We start from the raw sequence: 17,925 nt of genomic DNA on the forward strand, positions 1-17,925 counted from the left end.
TTGACGCAGGAGTACACATTTGTGGCCGTAATTTTACAGCGAAAGCTGTTATGAGATCATTTCACCGGCCGTTTTTGGCGCCGTAGTTGTCCGCCGCCGCCGCCGCCGCTGCCGCCGCCGCCGGTGTCCATAGCCAGTATCGCTCGAAATAAGAAAAAAACGAAATAAGAAAAAAATTTCAGGATGGAACGAGGTTCGAACCTGGGCCCTCTGCGTGGGAGCCCAGTATTCAACCTCTGAGCCATGCCGGTGCTTGAAACTGCTTTGCAGAAAGGTCCTATACAGGCTTCATGTCGGGAAGGAACCACATTAGCATATGCAATATAGCGTGGTAGAAGAGTAAAATAAGCACCAAGCGTCGCACAACGCGAATTCTGTAACCAGGCGTCACGCAATGCGAATTGCGCAACGAGTAGGTTGTTGAATGCTTCCAACCCATTACAAAGGGCTCTGCCATAATTCTTCATCGTCATCCGGCACAGCATCAATAAAATGCGCATAATGCCTTACATGCGTTTAGCAGATACCAACGCTCTCCGTAGAATGACCAAAAATGTCACAGTGCCTGCTGCCCTACTTCTCAAAAATTACAATGATTTATAGCGTAGTGGGTTCTTCGCAAGTGCACTTGTATTGGTTGCCAAGGAAGCCCATAAGCGCATGATCCGTTTCCGCGGGGTCTCAGTAAAATTACAATGGTTTATAGCGTAGTGGGTTCCTCGCAAGTTCACTTGAATTGGTTGCCAAGGAAGCCCATAAGCGCATGATCCATTTCCTCGGGGTCTCAGTAAAGTTCTTCATCCCCCCCGTCTCTCTCCCACGTCAACGTATGTTATACAGCATGACGGGAGAGGGAACTAGCGACTGGGCGTCACCCAACGCAAATTACATAACTGGTGGGCCGTTTAAAGCTTCCAACCCATTACAAAGAGATGAGCCATAATTCTTAATCGTCATTAGTCGTCGCGTCAACAAAGTTCACATAATGCCTTACAGACGTGTAGCTGGTGCCTCGCTTCTTCGCAGAATGACAAATGATGGCTTAGAAGGTGCTTCCCAACTTCACAAAAATTGTGATTTATGGCGTAGTGGGTACCTTTCTAGTGTACTTGTATTGTAGCCCCGAGAGAGCTTATAACGGGCTCTAGAAACGCCGCTCTTCCAGCTTTCGCTGTGACTGTGCTGTGGTTTCAGCGCAGGCCTGGCGTTTTTTTCGTTTCCGGGACCACAAAAATTGTCAACACTGGTCACTGTGGTTTCCAAGCGTATAAACCTCTAACTGTGGGAAAGGTACCAAGACGAATAATAACAAAAAAATCGAAAAGTGCTATGAAGCTGAATCAAAGAAAGACTATTTAAATTGTAGTAATGGAAACAGAAGATTGGTAGTTAGGGCAGTGTTCGTATAATTACATTCGTCGTGCGTTCTTTCGTACGCTAGAAATTTCTCCAAATTACCATTCGCATAGTAGCCCGAAATGAAATCAGCTAAAGGAGGTTAAGTGCAACTGGTTGTCTCCTATGACGCTAGCTGTGAGCGATATAAGGCTATAGCGGAAAGGTTGACTCTCACGACACCACCCTCCCTCCCAAAGAAAAGAAAAGAAAAAGAAGAAATGAATGCAGTTGCACAGAACGTGAAAGGTGTCAGAAGTGCGGAGCACTCATTCGACCGCCTTTCAGTGACGCTCGCATTCACGGGAAAGCAGGACCTGGTGTTCCAAACGTGCAGCCTGCTCGGCGTTGATGGCGGGAAAGGAAGCCTTCATTTGTGATGCTGTGGCGCTCTTTTCCTTTCTCGTTTGCCTCCTCCTCATCGTCACTTCCCTTTCCTATCGACTTGCTATACTGCACTATAAACGTCTATGCTATGCTTTTACGCTCCCCCTGCTCGTCATCCTCAAATCACTCCTCCTCACCCTTACTTGCCTTTTCCAACTCCTCTCTATACTACACTATACAATGCTATGCTGTTCTTTACCCTCTCCCACATCCTCTCCCTACTCCTCACTCTTGCATCTATCCTCCTGACCCTCACTCCTATTTCTCACCCCTTGCTATGCTGCACTCTACACGGCTATGCTGTGATATGTCGTCCCCTTCTTCTTTTCCTCCTCATCATGCTCACGTCACTCCTCCTCCCCCTCACTTCCGTTTCCCACCACTTGCTATATTATACTACACACAGTTATCGAATGCTATGCTGGCTATGCTGCGCTTTACCTCCTCCCCTCCTTATTTTCATCCTTCTCACCCTCAGGTCAATTCTAGTCACCCTCAGTTACCTTCCCTGCCCCTTTGCTATATTGTGCTATCAATCGGTGTACTCAACAAGGTTTCATTTTGCGTGACGCAACTCATGGCTATGATAGGCTTTACTCTCTCACTTCCTCCTTTCCATCGTCCTCATCCTCCCTTCACTCTACAGCTCCCTTGCTATACTATACTATACATGGCTAGGTTATACGTGGTTTTGTTGCATGACGCCAAGCGACGACATGAAATGACTGTAAACGATGCCGGCATACGACAGTATACGACAGCGCGGTTCCCCAAAATGCAACGCACTTAAGAGGTGTACCGAAAGCAGGGGAAATAAAGAAATCAATAAAATGTAGTAATGGTTCTAGTGAATGGTTCTACAGGACAGAGAGCGCAACGAGCATTAGGTTAATCGGAGGGAATATTTCGATAGCTGCGTTGATAGTTAATCAAAACCTAATTAAAGGGGTCACTAAGACGTTGAAAGCACAGAAAAGTGCCTATAGGTACCCCGAAAGAGATCATAGGGCAGCATAGTGTGGTAGGTACGAGGTACCCAAGTGTCATGCTTCGAGGGGCATACTTCCCACATGTAATACCTAATTAGGAGTAATCGGGTATCTCAGAACGCCGTACAATATCTATAGCATCGCAGCAAATAGAGGTAGGAAGGGAGGGGTTGTGGCATAGATATATTGTGAGCGCAGCAAATCAGTGACTCTTCTTTGTCATCTCGACATATCATCATCGTTTGTGCAACTTCCTCATCTGTATATATCATCATGATTGTAGAACAGCTCGAGCTAGACTCGAATGAAGCGGTGCCTCACAAGTGGTGGACGGTGCTTTTCGATCCCCAATTCCTCTCGCACGTTCTCACTGGAGCTCCGCTCGGGTCGTCACGTCATACCACCTTCCATGCCCGCTCACGAGGATCCTGCCTCGTCCAACGCCGCCGGTCCAAACCAACCTCTGCCACCCGCTCCAGCCATCAACAGCCGGCAGCGTGATCCGCCACTGTTTTCTGGTCTACGCGGGGAAGACGTCGAAGAATGGCTACAAAACTACGACCTCGTCAGCGACTTGAACAGGTGGGACAACTCACAGAAGTTGCGGAACGTCCCCTTCTACCTTTCTGATGTCGCAAAAACCTGGTTTTGGAACCATCAACCAGATCTTCCCGACTGGGACACGTTCACTCAGCAGCTTCGTCATATTTTCGGTGCCCCCACACTTCGCGCTGAGGCAGCGAAGAAGAAGCTGGCTGAACGTATTCAACTGCCCCGCGAATCATACACCTCGTACATTGAGGACGTTCTTGCATTGTGCAAGCGCGTAAACTGCGCCATGTCCCAGACCGACCGAATACGCCATATTATCAAAAGCATAAACACCATCGCGTTTAACGCCCTTGCAACGCAAAATCCTGCCACCACCCAAGATGTCATCACCATTTGCGAACGACTTGAGGAACTCCAGTCCCTTCGCCTTTGCTACGACACCTCGAACATTCGTCTTCTTGCGGCCCTCGACTTACGTACGCTGATCCGCGACATCGTTCGTGAAGAGCTTCACGGGCGTTACTCTTCCTGCCCTCCGGAATCTCCTCTGCCTTCTGCTCCAAGCAACTTGCGAGACATGATTAGGCAAGAGATAGCGTCCGCGTCACGTCTAACGTGTTCCGATGGTTCCTGCACTTGTCAGGTGCCAACGTACGCCGACGTTGTGGCACTCCCGGAAGCCACCACCATCTCTGTGCCTACACCAGGAGACCACGCATCTGTGGCTTCGTTGACACCGCCGATGCGTGTCGAGCAGTACTACACCACTCCGCGTCCTCCTCGACCCATCTGGTGCTACTGTGGCTATCGAGGACACATCTCCCGGTTTTGCCGAAGGCGACAACAGGACGAGCAACGCGGCTACGCTCCCGAGGAACGCCCAGGCATCCGTCCAACCACGAGCTACCAACGGACGCCCTACCGCCCTTCCCTTCGCCGTTCACCTTCTCCTCCTTACTATGCTGATATGCCTGTGAATTCCTGTGAGTCTTGCCGCAGGTCACCTTCTCCACGCCGCCGTTCAGCGTCGCCTCTGCGACCCGCCTCCCATGTCACGAACGCCCACTCGGAAAACTCCCCGATGCAGTTTTAGGAGGGGAAACTGCATCCACCGGACAGCCACCAATTCCTCCAGAGCGTCCGTCGAACTTGTTAGTCGTGTTAGTTGAAGGTGTACGCGTCGAAGCTCTTGTGGACACTGGCGCTGCCATTTCCATTATTCGTGCTGACTTTTGTTCTCGCCTCCGAAAAGTAACCACGCCTTACTGCGGCCCATCTCTCCGTGCAGCGACAAACGCCGTCATTCGTCCGCTCGCACAGTGTACGGTTCGTGTTCCTATAGATGGTATTCGTCACCACATTGTCTATTTCGTGAGTGCACCCACGAACTCATTTTGGGGTGGGATTTTTTGTCGTCAGCGTCCGCTTCCATATCTTGTCGTCAGCGCCTAATCCATCTGAACGTCACGGATGACTCTCTCCCTCAGCACGAAGAGCGCATTCGCCTCGTCACCGCTTCAGACTACGTTCTTTAGCCAAAGAATAAATTATTCAATTCCAGCAACATTGTGGATGACGACGTGCTCATTTTACCTTACGGCCACAACCTATGTCGAAGAATTCTGATTATTCCTGGCCTTATTCGCTTCGCCGACGGGTCTGCCTTCGTTACTGCGTTAAATCCCACACCTGATCCCAAGATGTTGCCCCGTGGATCAACAGTCACTTGCGCCGTTGACACTCATCCGGTTGCGATTGTTGCCCTTCCAACTGATGTGCCAGAGTCAAGCTCGCCGCCACTTCATGCCTCTTCCAGACCTCTGTCGGCAACCATAAGCCCTGGCCTGACACCTGCCCAGAGACAAGTTTTGCTTGCCCTGTTGAATCAACACCGTTCTTTGTTCGACGTGAATTCGCACGTCCTCAGCATGACTACCGCCGCTACTCATCGCATCCAGACGTACGGCTCCCGTATTCACCGGCGCCCATATCGCGTGTCTCTGGCAGAGCGAAAAATCATCGAGGAAAACGTCTCAGACATGCTCGACAAAACATCATACGTCCTTCCTCGAGTCCCTGGTCCTCCCCAGTTGTTCTGGTACAGAAAAAAGGCGGAAAAGTGCGCTTTTGCGTCGATTACCGTGCCCTGAACAAAATAACGCGCAAAGATGTTTACCCCCTGCTACGGATCGACGACGCACTGGATTCGTTACATGGCGCCAAGTATATTTCTAGCCTTGATCTTCGATCCGGCTACTGGCAAATACCGATGTCCGAATCTGACAAAGAGAAGACCGCTCTTTCCACCCCAGATGGGCTGTACGAATTTAATCTGATGCCTTTTGGACTTTGTAATGCGCCCGCTACCTTGCAACGCATGATTGACAGTGTACTGGGTGGTCTAAAATGGAAAAGCTGTTTGCGCTATCTCGACGACATAGTCGTTTTTAGGGGCGAAGCTCCTTAAGCCGGCACCCGTTCGTCCCTCGTAGTCGTAGTAGTGTGTAACCAGTCGTAACGCTAGTACCAGATCTTGACCTCCAAGGTGGTGCCAGTGGGAGATTTTTCCTGTGCGTTGTTGAACAATAAAAAATTCGCAGCGTGCGCGTTAACTAAAAGCCGAATTCTTCTGTCTCTCATTCCCCATTAGCAGCCATCGGCATGTTCCAGTAGGAAACGTTAGTAGAAGTAGAAGTGTAAGTGTTAGCTAAAAGCCGACTTCTTCTGTCTCTTATTCCCATTAGCAGCCATTGTTTACCTCCAAGGTAGTGCCTGGTGAGATTTCTCCTGTGCGTGAATAAACAATAAAAATTTTGTTCAAAACGCCGTTGATTGATGAAATAAACCAACGAAAGACGCCAGATGTTTTCTAAAAGAAAAACGAAAGAACGCCAGATGTTTCTAAAGCAAAACGAAAAGACGCCAGATGTTTTCTAAAGCAATGGTTTTCTAAACAATGAAAATTCACAGCGTACATGTAAAATTAAAGTGAGCTGCAAGTCGTCATAACTCATCGAACCTTTAGCATAAACGCGCCCGATCTCACGTCGGTGATGATGTACTGGGCAGAATTCACGGAAGATTCACGGTTTACCGATGAACCTCCGCAGCTTCGCCCACTCATCATCATTCACTCCGTGGATATGCTGTGATTTTTCGTCCACGTTTTCGCAGCATCTGCAACGTCTTGAAGAAGTCCTCGCTTGCTTTGCAAAAGCTGGCCTCCAGCTAAATACAAGAAAATGCACCTTCGCAAGCAAGACGATCAAGGTTCTAGGGCACTTAGTCAGCAAAGAAGGGATTCGCCCGGACCCTGAGAAGCTTGCCGCCGTTCTCGACTTTCCCCGTCCGCTGCATCAAAAAGACCTCCGCAGTTTTCTCGGCTTGGCATCTTACTTCCGGCGCTTCATACGTGACTGCGCAGAGCTTGCGTCTCCACTCCATCAACGACTCGCAAGCAACGCGCCCTTCGTTTGGTCCGAAGACTGTGAACGTGCGTTCCTGGCGTTGAGACAAGGCCTTACATCCGACCCGGTACTGTGCCACTTCGATCCACGCGCGCCCACCATCCTTCACACTGACGCTAGCAGTCATGGTCTCGGTGCCATTCTCCTGCAACGTGACAACACATCGCGAGAACGAGTCAGTGCTTATGCCAGTCGTGCTCTCACCGCGGCAGAGAAGAATTACACCATCACCGAGCAGGAGTGCCTAGCTGTTGTTTGGGCAGTACAAAAATGTCGCCCATATCTCCATGGCCGCCACTTCACAGTCGTTACTGACCACAACGCACTGTGCTGGCTTTCGTCGCTAAAAAACGTATCGGGCCGCCTTGGTCGCTGGGTGCTTCGCTTGCAGGAGTACGATTTCAACGTCGCCTATGATATCTGTACATCGCCTCCTGCTACTGAAAGTGCTTTACCCATCCCAGCACTCAGTTGGCTAAGATCTGGCAGCCCATCCGTACTTGTGTCGCACCAACGCACCGACCCATACTGCCGCACTATTTTGGAGCGCATCGAAGGTTCTTCTGCTCCTCCGAACGCCCGAGTTCGTCGACAGCTTAACCAGTTCAAGCTTCACGGTGGTGTTCTACATCGCTATGTTTACCACGTCGACGGCAACAAATGGGTACCCATCATACCACGTTCTCTACAACGTGATGTTCTTCAAGCATTTCACGATGATCCCACAGCCGGTCATCTAGGCTATCATAAAACCTATGACAAAATACGAAGTCGCTGCATCTGGCCTGGCCTCTCTTCAGCCGTTGCGAAATATGTTGCTTCCTGCGTCCATTGTCAAAGCCGCAAACGACCCACGACTGCTCCTTCTGGCCTCCTGCAACCTCTTCCTTGTCCCGCTTTGCCTTTTGAAGTCATCGGGATAGACTTGTAGGGTCCCCTACCAGTGACATCGAATGGGAATCGTTGGATTGTGACGGCTGTTGACCATCTAACCCGCTACGCGGAAACAGCCTCGCTACAATCTGGGGCTGCCACTAAAGTCGCCTATTTTTTTCTGCGCAGCATATATTTACGCCACGGAGCTCCATGCGTTCTGCTCAGTGACAGCGGCAAAGTCTTCCTTTCTTCTATTCTTGACAAGGTTCTGCGCGCCGCCAACACCATTCACAAAACAACTTCTGCTTACCATCCGCAGACCAACGGCTTGACAGAACGCTTTCATCGCAACCTCTCTGATATGATTGCAATGTACATCGACCCCGACCACTCGAATTCGGACGCAATCCTGCCGTTCGTCATGTTCGCTCATAACACGGCTACGCAACGCACCACCGGCTTTTCTCCCTTTTTCCTAGTCCACGGCCGCTTGCCGAATTTCGCTCTGGACGTCTCGTTCCTTTCGGCTCCCGCACCCTCCGTAGGTCCTTTATCCGAAGTCTTTTTATCTTGCCTCGCACACTGCCGTCATCTGGCCCGAATTAACACCGGCACCTGCCAGGAAGCTCGCAAGTCTCGCTACGACTCCACTCGCCGTGCTGTGACTTTTTCCCCTGGAGACGAAGTTCTTCTATGGACTCCGCTGCGCGTTCCTGGCTCGTCCGAAAAATTCATGAGGCGCTTTCTTGGACCTTACACGGTCGTTGAGCAAACCTCACCAGTTAATTACCGTATCTCACCTCTTACGACTCCTTCCGATCACCGCTGCCGGGGGACAGAAATAGTGCATGTTTCTCGTTTAAAGCCGTATACCCGACGCCTTACGTAATACTGTCACGCGGCCAAGCGCCCGCTTCCAGCGCGAGGGGGAATCAGTGTGAGCGCAGCAAATCAGCGACTCTTCTTTGTCATCTCGACATATCATCATCGTTTGTGCAACTTCCTCATCTGTATATATCATCATCATTGTAGAACAGCTCGAGCTAGACTCGAATAAAGCGGTGCCTCACAATATGTACAACCGAAAACTGTTGTGGGGTACTACTCGGTTCGTCTCATTTGAAGGGAAGGGATAGAGTGGCCAGAGTGACATCATTCAATCCATGCACGCGCAGTGTGCGCCACTTCCTCGGGTCTTGTGGCGGCGCTCGCACAGCGCACAATTGCTGGCGCCGTCTGCGCCCGCTTGCACTCCGCTATGCTTACGTCACGTGCTTGTCAGGCACTTAGCGTGCGCTTATTGTTGTGCTCTGGTGACGGCACTCATCGCGCCCTCCGCTGCTTCCTCCGCTACTCTCATCTTGTTCGGCGCTGGCTTGCGCTTACGTGTTCGGACACGTCAGTAGTCGCCTGCCCGGATCGCTTAGGAGTAAGACGTGTGCACGCTTGCGCTGGCTTGCGCTCGCTCGTTCACGTGCAATGAAGGCGGGCGATGGTCAAGTATTAGGTCCTAACGTTCACGCAGTCTATAAGTCTATAAGTATATATAAACGGTCTTCAAAGTTTACCGAAACCGCACATCCCACAAAGAGTTGCCATCACAGGTTGTGAATTCTTCAAGAGCCATTAAGTAACTCAAGCCCAGCGAAGTACACCTAAAGTTTTCCCAGCAAAAGAGATGTGCCTAAAATTTGAATTTTCACAATCTTTTCACAGTGGAACTGCTTAGGTTGGAGCTTGGTCTATTGAGGAAGCAAAAATTCCGTCGAGCGATTACGTCATCATACGTCGCCCAGAAACGGGTTGGAGGAAGGAAAGGAGGACGAGAGAAGAAGAGCAAATAAATAGAATAATATAAAGTTACTTGGCGAGGCGGAATTCAAAGTTGACACTTCAGCGCACAGAAAGAACAAGATACTAAGCTAAGACGCGGACACGGCGGCAACTTCCAAGAAATTTGGGATTCTAAAGTTTTGGGACGTTAAACCTCAGATATTATTATTATAACTTTCAAAAAATGATATATTTTACGAAGCAGTACAAGTAAAAATATAAGAACCAGGTAGCAACGCACGAAGGCGCATACGTACGAGATTAGAACTTTTATTACATGTGAAAGATAGATGAAGGTAACATGAAAGGGCAGCGAAAGAAATATTTACAAAATTGCCGGGGCATCAAGATAAACCATCTTCGTCATGTCGTCAAGGTATCACATTTAAGAAGTACAATTCTTTTTTGACAGCTCAGTATTGGCGCTAAAGAGGAAGCAATGCAAATTTCTTGTTTTTGGAGGAAAAACATTACCATCCAACTTCGAGAAGGTGGAATGTAGATAAGGGACACCAGTTCAAGAGTACCCCGAGCAGATGTGCAGACGTAATTAACGAACTTTAGTTCATCGTGAGCGTCAATAGCCTTTGGAGACAGACTAGTAATTCATTATGTGGCAACGAATAATATAAATCCTTTACTTCTATAGAAAACGCGTTCAAATTACTACCTGCCTGCATCTTCAAGTACCCATCACTTTCTCGGAGTTCATGGCCAAAAAGGGGTCATTGACTGCCTACAATTTTAGCTTTTTGAATGCGCAGCATTTCTTAGCGAACCTTCGGCACTTTGAGCGTTTCTATCTATCCATTTATCTATATATCTATCTAGCCGCCTACGTCCTCTCATGGTCGCCTCCTTAACCCAGTGTACACCAAAATTGGCATGGGAGGGTAAGAGGATTTGACGAATATGATTGTCGGGTCATGACATGAATAATGTGAAAATCCTGTCGCGTACGTCGTCGAAGCCTTTCTACTAGACACGTGTGGCACATACCCGTTTGCCACGGGCCTTCGTGTACGGGTATGCGCCACAGGTGATTAACACCTTATAAATATCGAGGAACGGCGAGAACAGACATAGGTAACTTAAATCCGAGAGCGTTAAGAAGAACGGACATCCGGAACGTCGTCCCGACGAATGTGAAGAATGAAATCTAGGATCCCAGTAGGAATCGAACACAAGCATTCCGCGTGGCAATCAGGTATTCTACCACTGAGCTACGCCAGGTCTATAAACTGGTTTGGAAAAACAGCTTACGCAGGCGTAATATCGGTGCAACGTCAATTGTGGTTGTGGTGCTTGCTATCAAATTTTACAAGAAAGCAATGAGCACTACACGATACTGCTACGATCTCTACTCCTACGATACAGGCGTCATATCGGATTAACGCCTGTGGTTCCAGTGTTGGCTCAGCTTTTATAGCAGTCTAATAAACAATAAATTTGTATTCCTATGAGTCAGCAAGCTATATTGAAGAATTGCTGGACCACGGAGGAATACATTAATGAATGTTACGTGTGATATTCACATCACCGCACCGTAAAGTGCACTTCGTCCGCCAGAATGACGCAGTGTCCTCTTCATTTCTTAAGAGGCTGGGCGATGGCCTCATGCTGACCGAGAATGATGCCAGATTGGTTGGCAGCCGCTTTCTGGACTAGGCAACGTAGGCGACATACGCCAAGCTAGTCTATGAATACGACAAGCGCCATCCACTGATGTTGGTCTACGTAGCATTATCCAGACCTACCAGCCTCGACGGCCTATACCTCACCAACGCGAAGGGTGGATTCAGGTTCCGACATGTCGCCGCCTCTATCGACAGACAATTTGTCGACGAAATGACCGAGGCATCCACGATTTATAATAGCTGTACTATAACTCATACTTCACTACACATGGACCCCTCGTCACCGGGATCACGTACGGACCCTATAACAAGTCATGACCAGCTGCTGGTGCTCACTGATCACGGTGATGATGACCTTGTTAAAGAACTGTCAAGAACTTCTTCCAACATGCACACGGGTTCGTGAAACGTGCGTGCGTTCTCCAACATAAGGGACAAGTATAAGCACTACATATCAGCTTACCGCTTGTGGTGTTGGTAATACCCACGTTGGCGTTGGCAGCGTTACCCAACCGTTAACAACAGGTTATATAACAGATATGCGGCTCTTCAACGTATATGTGTGGGTATAAAATTTATACAAATCTTTAGCGTCATTTTGTAACGTGTCGCTTAGTAAAAAAAATTACGCCACAGTCACCTTCCCGGCGCATAATTGCATAACATCGACTCACATTATATGTGGGATCTGCCGAATTTTCTTGTACAAAAATTCGGCAGATCCCACCTGCCGTTGGAATCGACGTGATGCGAAGCATGCGCAGGATGGTGACTGTGGCGTAATTTTTCACATTGAGCGAAACGTTACGGAATGACGATAGAGAAATGTGGAAGTGGTATACGCACACTCATATGTTCAAGAGTAGCATATGTATTGTATAACCCATTGTTTACAGTTGCGTAACGATGCCAACAGCAACATGGGTGTTAAAAACACCAGACGCGGTAAGCTTATATTCTTCAATACTGGATAGCACGAATCCGAACAGGACAAAGAACACAGATGCACAGGACAGGCGTTACTCGCAACTAAGCTTCATTCAGGATAGTTTCCCTAGATATATACACAGCCGAGTGCCACGCGCAGGCGCACTGCACGTACGTTACAGTCACAGTTACAGTTGTTATGCTTATACTTTTCCGTTATGACGGAGAACGCACGCACGTTTCACGAACCCGTGTGTATGTGTAGAGGGGTTCTTGACAGTTCTTGAACAAGGTCACCATCACAGTGATCAGTGAGCACCAACAGCTGGACCGGACTTGTTAATAGGATCCGTTCATGATCGCGGCTATGAGGAATCTAAGTGTAGTGAAGTGCGAGATATTGTGAAGCTGGTGGAAATCCTGGATGCCTCTTACGATGAAATGATCTATGATGCCTTCTGTCGTGGACGTGGCAGCGAGGTCTTTTGATGCCCTGTCCACAACCAGGCCGTCTTTCACACAGTATAAGCACCAATCATTGTTGGGTATTGATAAATCAATGTTGAAGTCACCGGTAATAATGATAGGCCTAGTTTTCTTAGCAGATTTATTGTACAAAGCACTGACCCAGTTTTTTGCGTAATCCACGTGGTCCACGTTGCCGACCACTTGGACGAGTGGATGGTAGTTGAGCGTCTTCCACGGGTGTTCTGTCTTCAGCTTCCTCACTTTCCTTGCGTCCGCCGCGGTGGTGCAGCGGTTACGGTGCTTGGCTGCTGACACGAAGGTAGCAGGTTCGATCCCGGTCGCGGCGGTCGCATTTCGATGGAGGCAAAATGCTAGATGACCGTGTACTGTGCGATCTCGGTACACGTTAAAGAACACCCAATGGTCAAAACTTCCCGAGCCCTTCGCTATGGCGTCTCTCATAATCATATCGTAGTTCTGGGACATAAAAGCCCCACAATTATTAATATTATCACTTTCCTTGCTTGTCAATGTGTGTGTTCGCGGTTACTGTGTTGGTTGAGACTTTGTATCACCTGTGGCACATACCCGCATAACATAAACTCTGGTGTACGGGTATGTGCCACACGTGACTGAGAGAAAGGGTTTCATGACGTACGCGACAGGTATTTTGCGTTATTCATGTCATGACCAGTGAATTGTGTTCGTCATACACTGATCGCCTGCTACGCCAATCTTGGCATATTACAAGTTATGGAGACGACCAGGAGAGCGCCGAGACGTAGGCGGCTAGATAGATAGATAGATAGATAGATAGATAGATAGATAGATATATACGTAGATAGAAACGGCCAAAGTGCCTGAGGTTCGCTAAGAAATGCTTCGCATTTAATAGGCCTACGGCCTTTTGGCAAGTCCCCTAATCTGACACTATAGCACGTAGCGGCCACTCCGGTTTGTGGGGTTTGATTGAAAAGACCATTTCAACATTTCGACAGCTGGGCACGCGCCGGCGGCAGTGCATCTGCCGCGGCAATGACGTCACTCTTCTGGAATGCGCAGACCCGCGAGGCCCGCGCGGCTATGCTAGCCACCATAGCGCGGCGCCAGCTGTGCGCCGTGTCGTCACTGCTCCTCGCGCATGCGCAGTACGTCTCTCGAGAAGCCACGCGAAACTGCTCAACATCGGCCAAAGAAAAGAATTGCATTTCTTAAATGCGATTCGAAGGGTGACTTTACGAAGATGGTTTTTCTTGATGGCCCGGCAATCTCGTAAATATTTCTTTCGCTGCACTTTTCTCTTCATATATTTCCCATGTTTAAAAAGCTCTAATCTCGTACATACGCGCCTGCATGTGTTGCTACCTGGTTCCTCTATTTTAGTTGTACTGGCTTCGTAAAATAAATTATTTGTTGGAAGCTAGAGCCGTGTCCGCGTCGTACCTCAGTGTCTTGTTCTTTCGGTGCGCTAAAAGTTTTAAGATGCAATACCAACATGCGAAAGCTCACGTTCTTTCGGGATTCAAACCCGGGTACATATGGTGCGAAGGTGAGTGTCGTAACCACTCGGATATCGAGGCACGTAGCAGAACAAGCGTTTATGGGAACCAATTTATATCGTTGCTGTGGGCGAGAGAATGAAAAATAATAGAGAGAAAGATAAACAAAGAGAGAAAGAAAGAGAAACAGATAGAGATGAGGAAACAGACAGAAAGAAACAGGCAGACAGATAAAGAAAAAAAGAATTTGAAAGAGACAAAAAAATGAGAGAGAAATCAATAGAACGAGAGAGCCTCAACTTGGCTTTCCTCTGCCTAAAATGGCCTTTCCTGGATTAATTGCCCCTCTCTGTGCTCATGGGGCTACACCAAGGCTTAACTGGCTATCTTTGGGCTAAGCTTGACTGGTATGCTAAGAAAGCCCGCCCAGCTGCACGGTTCCTTCAGGCTTGGGTTCAGTGTGCAGCTGCCCCAATTTTTTGTTGCTGCGTTGAAGGTGTATAGGTTTGCTATCTTTTATTCATATTCTGCCTTGTATCCGTTCTGTGTAATAATTTTAACGCAGAAACGGAATAGAGGCTCACCAAATAACTTATTGGACATTCATTACAACTTAAACTATGTAATAGTAGAGATAACAAACCGCTTCACATTAAGTACTGCACTGTAGCGACGTAATGTGGAACAATCTTGGCAGAGAACAGCGCTTTGCGATAGGTGGCGAGGCACTTGAAGTTGTAGAGTACGTCTACTTAGGACAGGTAGTAACCGCGGAGCCGAACCATGAGAGTGAAATAACTAGAAGAATAAGGATGGGTTGGGGCTCATTCGGCAAGCATTATCAAAGCATGAATGGTAATCTACCACTATCCCTCAAGAGGAAGGTATATAACAGCTGCATCTTACCGGTACTTACCTACGGAGCAGAAACCTGGAGACTTACAAAGAGGGTTCAACTTAAATTGAGGACGACGCAGCGAGCGATGGAAAGGAAAATGATAGGTGTAACCTTAAGAGACAGGAAGAGAGCAGAGTGGGTCAGGGAACAAACGTGGGTTAAGGACATCATAGTTCAAATCAAGAAGAAGAAATGAATATGGACCGGGCACGTAGCACGTCGGCAGGATAACCGGTGGTCATTAAGGGTAACTGACTCTGACGGGATTCCAAGAGATGGCAAACGCGTGAGGGGAAGACAGAAAATTAGGTGGGTAGATGAGATTAAGAAGTTTGTAGGTATAACGTGGCAGCAGAAAGCACAGGACCGGGTTGATTGGCGGAACATGGGAGAGGCCTTTGCCCTGCAGTGGGCGTAGACAGGCTGATGATGATGATGATGATGTAGCGACGGGCCAACAGGAACCACACACGTGCGGTGGTTGAACCGTATGTTTCAGGCGTCCAAGTGAGATGCGACCAATCAATCTTAATTACTGCACCGACATTCGGTTAGGCCCCGTCAAATGACACGACCTTCCACCAGAGGGAGTACTTATTGTGAAGCCCGCGACCGTCATTTCGTTTCAGAAGCTTGTATTATTTCTTTGTAGTGGGGAAAGAGTAAGACCGCGAGCGGTAATCGCGACCTGTTGGCGCCGAGTCTGTGGAACTGTTTTTCGCTGTGCCGGCTTTCTGCCTGCTACCCGACGTCGTTCAATAAATCCAGTTCCACCTTACATATACCTTGTATTGCGACGGCAATTATATAGACACTCCAGGCACATTTTCGCCGTCTCCGTCAGTGTCGCCGCTCCATAATAATGTCTAAGGGCGATAACATCACCCTGCGCGTTCTATGCTCTGTCTGCAAGCAAAAACTTGCGAGGACAGCTGATGATGCTAGCTCAAGTAGAGAGGAAACGCGTCGGGCGTCTTCCGACGTGCGAAGGGCCCATGAGGGTACCGGAAATAGAGAGAGAGGGAAGGGGGCGCTGCGTGAGTGCGGCAAAGACTTAGTACATTGAACGACCGGGCGCGGTCGCGCGCCCGCTCTCTTGACATGGAATGGCATACGAATTATACATTTGTACTTGCTGCGTTCTCATCGCTCGCTTTGCGTTCAAACAATAGTCTGCACGGAGGTCGCTTCGATCGCTGTAGCAGCCGCGTTCCCTTAGACCAATGTTTTGCTGAATTACGTCAAGCTGGATGCTAATGGAGTTAGCTGCTAGCCTTACTAGAAAGGTGTTAGAGCAAATCGGCGTGCGTGTCTCTGAACGCGGGTAGCACCTTGCGAACAGGAGTGCTGGTACAAACAGCGAGAACGACAGTAGAGAATAACAGTAACAAGAAAGAGAATCATCTGTATTTCTTATACCTAAAGAACGAATAAAAACGCTGCCGAAATAAGAAACGCTAAAACGCTACAAAAAACAAACCACAGGTTGCGTAAATGTACCATTAAAAAGAAGGCCAAGAATAAAAGTTCACTAGGAGTTCTTTAGGAAGTCAAACTGTAATGCTGACCTTGGAACTGTGATTCCGGAGACCTCTGCAACACCGTTCCTCGTAGTGACCGCAAAATGTTGTCCTGTTAAATCCCTCGATTATATTTAGTACATGTCCTAACCTCTATACGTTGTTAACACTGGATTATAACGATGTCAACGATTATGTGCTTAGTTGTGAAGTAGATGACATTTCTTGATATTTACGCATAATTGCAGAACGCATATTTAGGTATGACAACTGACCATCTGGGCTGCAACCCTGCCAGTCTTGCAGAACGGTAGAGAATTGTCAACTCGCCGCTTTTGACAGCCGCTACAATGGTTACATTTCTTTGCTTGTTTATTTCACAGCACACGCCCAACGCCCCTGGCTTCAATGCTCCATGTGGCTTCCACAACATCGTATAACAAAGCCACCAAAATGTTGCCTGTTCGTTTTCGAACTTCTGTGCGCCTACTTGGTTGATACTATTGAAGTTTCTGACCAAAAATGTCTTAATACAACATCAAGACGCTCCAAATCTGCTTGAGATCCTACGACATCTACACTGTATCTAAAGTGGTGACGGGAATGAATGAATTGCCGCGTATTATTTTCATCAGTGCGCAAATAAAGGTTTTGCTTACGGAAACTGTTCAGCCTCACGAGCATTCCAGTGTACATATAGTAGCTTGAGCCCCATAATATAAAAAATCCACAGAACAATACTGGCAGTAAAATTTCATAATGGTTTTTCAGTGGTAAAGGCATCATTAAATTTTTATTTTAATATGTGAAGTGAAGACATAGTTGCTTGACCATAAGCATGTTATGGTAAAAGTTTTCATCGCTGGAACAAAAAACAGACGTCCCTGCCAAAAATTAACTAATAAATCCTATAAACGAATATACCGTTATGTGCACCCTATCAGAAATGAAAGCGGTAGCTGTGTGTTAAAATAAACATACTGCTTTGTTCTACTATATATTTACTGATTTAGAGTACTCTCAAAGTAAAAATACATTGCAGAAGGTAGACGCTACATAAAGAATGGCAAAAGCAAAACTTGGAAATAAAAGGAGCATGATAAATAACAACTGAAGAGTGTTAGCTTCGTAATTAAACTTTATATTGTAACACTTTTCCGATGCACAACTTAAGAGTGGCAGCTGAACACGTGCATAGTTTCAAGTATCGCGTTTATACTGGCCACAAAATGCACATGCAGCACCATTCACATGCTCCACACGTTAAATATGGTAAAGTTCTTGTATACATCACTTTCAATATGAAATTTTAGTTTACCAATTACATTTCACGATCAACACTTTTGCACTAGTCTACTTAGGATGGACAGCGCAATGCACACAACTTTCAAGTATCGTTGTCATTCACAGCATCACAAGTTCAAAAGATTTATCATTCACAATAAAGTTCCAAGTTAGATCTGGTTATCTCATTCAG

At 47.7% G+C, this 17,925-nt stretch overlaps 1 protein-coding gene and 1 long non-coding RNA gene across 4 annotated transcripts in view; one reads left to right on the top strand and one right to left on the bottom strand.

The window, feature by feature from the left end:
* LOC119383875 (uncharacterized) overlaps nucleotides 1–17,925 on the top strand; it is a 303,069-nt gene that overhangs the window by 85,317 nt on the left and 199,827 nt on the right. For 2 of the 3 annotated variants that reach the window (XR_005181776.2, XM_037652154.2), the window contains one exon: nucleotides 16,832–17,112. The exons of the other annotated variant lie outside the window; for it this stretch is intronic. Coding sequence is in view for 1 of the 2 variants with exons in the window: in XM_037652154.2 (XP_037508082.1) it covers nucleotides 16,832–17,010 (179 nt within the window). In the remaining variant the exon portion in view is untranslated. Of the gene's footprint in view, nucleotides 1–16,831; nucleotides 17,113–17,925 lie in introns of those variants that run through there. 3 annotated transcript variants of the gene reach the window in all.
* The window catches only part of LOC125757261 (uncharacterized), a 319,798-nt gene that overhangs the window by 70,677 nt on the left and 231,196 nt on the right, over nucleotides 1–17,925 (bottom strand). The window lies entirely within an intron of this gene.

The sequence above is a fragment of the Rhipicephalus sanguineus genome, chromosome 2 (assembly GCF_013339695.2).
Source record: "Rhipicephalus sanguineus isolate Rsan-2018 chromosome 2, BIME_Rsan_1.4, whole genome shotgun sequence".
In the NCBI taxonomy this organism is placed as follows: Eukaryota; Metazoa; Arthropoda; class Arachnida; order Ixodida; family Ixodidae; genus Rhipicephalus; species Rhipicephalus sanguineus.